Source organism: Gavialis gangeticus, unplaced genomic scaffold (genome assembly GCF_001723915.1).
Source record: "Gavialis gangeticus isolate Ggan-Ray unplaced genomic scaffold, GavGan_comp1, whole genome shotgun sequence".
NCBI lineage: Eukaryota > Metazoa > Chordata > Crocodylia > Gavialidae > Gavialis > Gavialis gangeticus.
Window position 1 is genome coordinate 53125385 of NW_017729022.1, and position 6316 is coordinate 53131700.

Sequence of the window (6316 nt, forward strand, 5' to 3'; positions counted from 1 at the left end):
CAGCTGGGGGCCCTTCCGGCAGGGCTGTGGGTAGGGGGCAAAAGGCAAGAGTAGGGCAGTGAGGGGTACCAGCAGGGCTGGGGGGGGGCTCTGAGGGCAGTGAGAGGCACCAGCAGAGGGCTTTTAAGAATGGATTTTGGGGGTTTTGTCAGAGAATTTGCAACTTAAATAAAAAAATAAAAAAAAATCAGACAAAACCAGGATCCCTGGTAATGACCTAATCTTCTTGCCAGAGAAGTCAACAAAGTCCCAAATCATAATCCCTGCTCCAAAATAACGGCATCGGCATCATCCAGCTCCTCCTCCTCCCTCCTACTCGGCCTTCATTCCACCTTGTAGCAGGGGCTGGGGCCAAGCCCGTGCTATACCCCCACTGAGCCAGCTGCACTGTCAGGAAACTTACCCAGCCGATCCAGACAACTGGTGTGTCGCCAGTGCACCGGAGGAAATGGTCCAGGGAGAGCCAGAGAAACGGGCAGAAACCTGGGGCTGAAGAACATGTGCCCCAGGGAGCTGGCTCTGACTGGCCTGGACAGAAGACCAGGTAATTTAAAGGGAGACTTCAAAAAAGGTGTGGCATTTGGCATCTCCAGGAACAGGGACTGGACAGCTGGCCCAGGGAAGAAGACCCAACAAATCTGAGAATCCTACTGGCCCAAACCTTGTGGAGTGTCACAACCCAGGCGAGCCTCAAGTAAGGATCTTTTCTGCACACCCAGAAAGCTAAGTAACAGCGAATGGCAATGTAATGGGGGTCATCCCAGCAAGCCCCTAGAGCCAGGACTAAGCAGGGAATACCCATAGAACAGTTGGTAGAAGCTAACTGGGAGGAGGGAAAGAACGGACCCCCTGAGTGAAGTGGGACCTTGAGAGAAGTTGAGGTGGCCAGAGCAAACGAGAGATTTGTGTGGCACACTGGGGAAACGAAAAACAGAGCTCAAACCAGGTGGTGATAGCCTAACAGAACCCTCAAACTGGGAAGGAAGCAAGAGTGATCAAACCTTTTTTGTGTGCATGTATACTGGAATTAGAAACAATTGAGACCAGGAGTAAGAGATCTCACCTTTTGATTTATTGCCCCCGTGTAAATACAGTCCAGATGGAGAGAAGGATCTCTTTTGTCCTTGATCTATGGTTACAGGACCCTAATTCCCTACAACTAAGTCTTTTAAAAGTGGTTTAGTCTACAAGGCCTGAAGTAAGTCTGGAAGAGAACAGAAAGTGAGAAAGGAGTTAATTCATGAATAATCACAGACACTTAAGAGTCACTAGAAAGAAGGAGTAGAAATGATGACAAAGAGAAAGGAGAGAAAAGAGGATGGGTAGAGTATAACCCAATCAATTCAGCCAAGGAAAGGCTCAGCCAGAAGAAACCGAGACCAAAGAACCACAGGGTAAATAACCTGGCTGAGCTTGAGCAGAGACTCTGCAAGGTATCTCACACTCCTGACCAACAGAGAAGAGTGACCAACCACCGGAGAGGAAAGGGGCAGGGTGAAGGGGAGGTGCAGCCCTGCAGAAGACCGTGGTCCCTGCCAGACTGACCTCTGCTCAGAGTCATCCATCCTCTTGAATATCATTATACCATCAAGGCATGGCACACGAGTGGGAAAGACAAGCCCGACGTTAAGGTAATTCTAATGCAGCTGGGTGGACACGAGGGCACACGCTCTCACACCCCTAATCTGCTGCCCTCACCTACTTCAAAACTCCCTCCCTTTCACACTGATGTTCCCTTTCAGCATGCTCTGGGATGAATGTTGGAAGGCCAGAATTAAACACTACTTTGCTATCTGGCAGGCAACTTGCTGCTGCTGCCTACTTCACCCATGCGACTGGCCCAAGTTCCCAATAGTATACTTTATGAAAGGAGATGGGATTTCAAATAGCCTAGAGAGCACCCACAAGCAGGGACATCATCAGATGCTCCCAGAGAGTAGACACTCATTTGAAAAATAAGAAGTTGAGATATCAAACTTAACATAATGTTGATAAAAGACAACCTACAGAAGGAACTCCTGGGTTAGCAAGGGCTACAACCCAGCACACCTTCCCCACTCTGCCTCACACTGACCTGAAAGGTCAAACCTAGGGCTGAGAAGAATTCAGTCTCCATGACCCCCGTGCAAAGACTGCCAGTTAGGAAGTCCCACAGTTCTAAGTGAGGTGGGAGGACCCAATGGTAATAAGGGGTAGAAGAAGTATTAAAAACGGAGAAGAAGCCGAAGTCACAAGCATCTCCAAGGTATCTCCAAGATATTCTGGTCACGAACATGCAAGCCCAGTTCAGGGCATGACTGGATGGGAACTGTTTACTCTCATACATACATGCACTCTCAGCTTTTCTTCATGCTCACTTCCTTTCCACAAAAGAGGAAGAAGTGTCAAAGGGGCTTTTTAAAAACAACCAACGCTTTAAGCAGTTCTGATGTTCCAAACAAAAAAACCCCAGTGTTCATCTTCCCCATAGCCAACACACAGCAAAAGGTCTTTCTAAGGCCTTGTTATGAGTTCCACGTTCATTTTGTATAGAGAGACCACTGGCTTCCCAAAAGCATCTCTGCTGTCATCATTTCTAGATCCATCATTCTAGTAACCTTGTGGGTCTTTCCAATTTTCTGTCCTCTAAAATGGTTCCTGCTATATTAGTTTTGATTGGAACAGCAGCAGCAAAACAGACTTTAAGTAAAAAATATCTCCCTGACATATTTTAAAACATCGTCGTCCTCATCCTCTGACACAGTCCTGTCAGCACAGCCCAAAGCTTCAGTCTGGGGCTTGGTGCCTGACTTTGGTGTTCTGGACCCACTTGTAGTTGCTGGACTCCACTGAGGATCAATCTGCAACTGCTGGCATCCCTGCTCCTCTTCATTTTCGGACAAAACCTTGTCTTCTCTTTCCTTGCATTTCAAATTCTGGCAAATAAAATAAGTGTATATACCCATAAAACATGTTGTCTCAAAGATAAAGCCTTATCCAAATAGCCAGATTTTAGATGATTATAGAAAGGGTTTCTATTTCACCCCAAAGTGGCAACACTCCATATCCAGAAGTGGAGGTCCAGAAATCAATACTTCTCTGGCCCACTGGAACCTCAGGAGAAATCATACTAGAGACCAATGTTTTGCACCTAACTGCAATTTGGTGAGAACCCTGCAGCTAACATTTTTACAGTCACAAAAGCTTTGGATTGTTTAATGACCTCAAGTGGTTGGTAATTCTTATATTATATCTCCTGAGAAATTAAAGGCTCTTCAGGACGGAACAGGAGAGGATCAGAAACAAGTAGAGCAATGGTTCTCAACCAGGGTGCCACTGCAACTGGGTGAAGCATGCTCTCCTGCCTGTTACCCAATAAACTTAAAGGAGGCAGGAGTACCCAGTCCTGCCACAGCGCTTCCTGGTCCTACCCTGCACACTCCTCCCAGAAACAGAGGTGTTGTCCTGCCTTCTCATATTTATTTACAGACACTTAAATGCCCCCATCACCTTAGTCCCTGGTCATCTCCCCACCAGCCAAATAGGAGAGTTCTATCATCTGCATTTTACTTACAGGGAACTTGAGGCCCAGAAATTAGGTGACTTGCCCAAGGTTAAACCAGTAGGCTGTGGCAGAGCATGATATAGTCACTGGATCCTGTACCTAAACCAGATGGATGCCGCTTCCTTTCTCTGGCCTAGTTTACTCCCTGCTGTCCCTTACATCACAACAGCTTCAGCAAGGGTTAATGCTCAAGTTCTCATACTGAATTATGGTGTTACTAACATACAGTAGATGGGAAAAAAGGAGAAAGTTTCTGTTTAGCTTTCCTGGCAAGGGAGTTTCCCTAAGTGAAGGGGCACAGGGCAGACATTTTAAAATTAGTCTGGGCAAAAGCACTGGTGGAAGTTTGATAAAGCCTGATGAGGCAGGGAGACAGGCCCGTAGATATCACTGCTCACCTCAGCCAGTATCCCCAGCGCCACAGTCACTAGCTCTGCTTCATTCATACAGTAGACAGTCACAGTCCTGGAAAGAGAGAAAGGAGACACCAAAATCAGGGATAACAATAGGGAATGTTGAGCTGCAATGCACAAAAAGAAATAGGCGGAAATTAACACATTCTTCTCTCCTCTCACTACCCCCTGCTCAAACTGAGACTTCTACATCTGTGGGAGTTCACTCTACCAGGTCACCAAAAAGAAGATGCAGGGCAAGTGTGTGGGAATGATACTGACTGGGTTAGACGGTGGGAAGGGCAAAGTGTGTGCAGCCTCAAGTCCAAGACACAGGCTTGTGTCACCCAGATGCTCTTTGCCTTGCTCAGAGACTGACCACAAAACCAAGCAAAGCTGCTGCTTCTCTGCACACATGCAGGAGTTAGAAGAAAACAAGAGTAGAGGGTTACATCAGGTGTTTGCATCTATGAGGCCCCCAGATTGTCTATGAATGCTGCCCCTCTGGAAACACCCTAGGTGTGCACATTGTAGGAAAAAGCAGGCAGGATCCTGCACAGGGTTCACTTCAGGAAACCCCTTTGTTCCCAAAATTCTTGTTTTTGAAAGACAAGAAGTCAGAAATGGGAGTGAGATTTTCTTCTCTCTCAGTCTTACACCAACGTAACTGCACTGGCTGTAGTGGAGTTGTTCCTTGTATACACCAGCTGCAAGCAGCAATTAGGTACCTCTTCCGGGTCTGCTCCTTCTGTACCTTTCAATAACCATCCTAAAACCTTACACTGCTAACTGTCCCTGAGGGCTCTCAAAACACTTCACCAACTGTGGGAACAAAGATCAGCAACAGGAACACTGCGGGACAAGGAATGCAGGGAGCAAAGCAAAGAATTATTTAGCTCACAGCAAATGTGAAATTGCAAGAAGTATTCAGCTGTGGTTCTAGCACCAAGACTCTCCTTGGCATCTGTGAAGTGCTATCAGATCTATGCACTTGGGCCCTTTGTTCTGTACCTCAGGACTCTACCATCACATGGCCCCCAGCCACCAGGCTGGGAAGCCCTATAGCTCTGAAGCAAGGCAGAAGGCCCCTTTATGAGCCACTGCCTCCACATCACTCACAAAACCATACCTTCTTCCTTTGAAGTTGCTTATCCCAGCATCAGTCAGACCCCATTTTGCTTAGCATACTTGAATCCACATAATCAGAGATCGCACAATGCACTTACCCTGCCTCAGCTGCCTTCTTCCTCCTCTTGGGTCTCGCTGGTGGCATTGTCTCTCTCTGCTCTGCCACCCCTGCTATCATCCATGAGGGGAGGACCCTCTTCTTTGCTGTTGATGCAGAGGCCTCCATCTCTTGCGGGCAGCGTTTCCTTTTGCACATTACAATCAAGACACAGGCACAAAGATCAAAGTAAGGACTACCTGTCCTAATGGTTAGCACCATACACACACTCTCACACAGCAGCCTTTATTAATGCTCTGCTAAGGTGGCACCAGGAAGAAACGAACAACAGGCCCCCAGTGAATGTCTTGAGAAGACACTGGCTAGGTAGGTGGAAAGACAGACAGACAGAAGCAAGGAAGCAGGCAGTACCTTTTTAAAAAAAATAATTTTCTGTAGTCCAAGCTAAATTAGCCCAAACAAATTCCAAATCTGAGAGTCAGTCCACTACCAGCGAACATCCCCTACCCCCATCTGGGGCTTCAGATGTTCCCAAGACCTCTGGCAGGCATCCTACGCGCAGGCCCAAGCCCGGAGGCTTAGCGTCTGCATGCCCTGAGTTTTTCTTGCCCTCAGCTGTAAGGCCGCAGGACCAAGCCAGGGACCAGTCCCCCACTTCCATAAAGTGGGCATAAAGCCAAGGCTATGCATTACATATGTGGGTACTATCCCATGCCAGCAGACCAGTCTTCCCTAGTGCAACCAGGAAGCCACTGTGGTGAGCATGTTACTTCCCATGCCAGGCAAGCATAGACTACACTTGATCTGAGCCTTCAAGAAGGCAGTGTCTGCACCTGTAAGCCTATATATCTGTTCTGGTTGTGCACAGTCACACTCCTGTCCCCTCCTTTGACACGCATCTACAAACAAAGACTGACTCTCATCACCCGAGACCTCCCTTGCTCTCACGCCGCGCCGACCTGCGGTCAGGCCCCTGGGCACGAGGAAGACCCTGGTGCTGAGGCTCCCAAGACCCCCCCGACAACTCACGCGCCTGCCCCGTGCCAGAGGCGGGCGAGCTGAAGGCCCAGCCCCGCCCCGGAGGAAGGGGGCACGGGCCGCCCAGAGCTGCGGGCCGCCAAGGCCCGACTCCCGCTCGGCGCTCGCCGGCCTCCCCGCGCCTCAGGCCAGCCGCTCGGGGGCACCAGGGGGCGC

General features: G+C 48.8%; 2 protein-coding genes across 2 annotated transcripts in view; both read right to left on the reverse strand.

Annotated features, from left to right (window-relative positions):
• Positions 1 to 1050: 1050 nt before the first annotated feature.
• Positions 1051 to 5571, reverse strand: CUNH7orf49 (chromosome unknown C7orf49 homolog). Its single transcript, XM_019514980.1, has 3 exons — positions 5163 to 5571; positions 3943 to 4009; positions 1051 to 2915 (listed from the first exon to the last, which is right to left on the reverse strand). The coding sequence occupies exons 1-3, from the start codon at positions 5381 to 5383 to the stop codon at positions 2682 to 2684; spliced, it is 522 nt and encodes a 173-aa protein (XP_019370525.1). The 5' UTR covers positions 5384 to 5571; the 3' UTR covers positions 1051 to 2681.
• WDR91 (WD repeat domain 91) overlaps positions 2844 to 6316 on the reverse strand; it is a 31543-nt gene continuing 28070 nt past the window's right edge. Inside the window, exon 16 of the mRNA XM_019514970.1 lies at positions 2844 to 2858. The gene's annotated coding sequence lies outside the window, so the exon portion shown is untranslated. The remainder of the gene's footprint in view (positions 2859 to 6316) is intronic.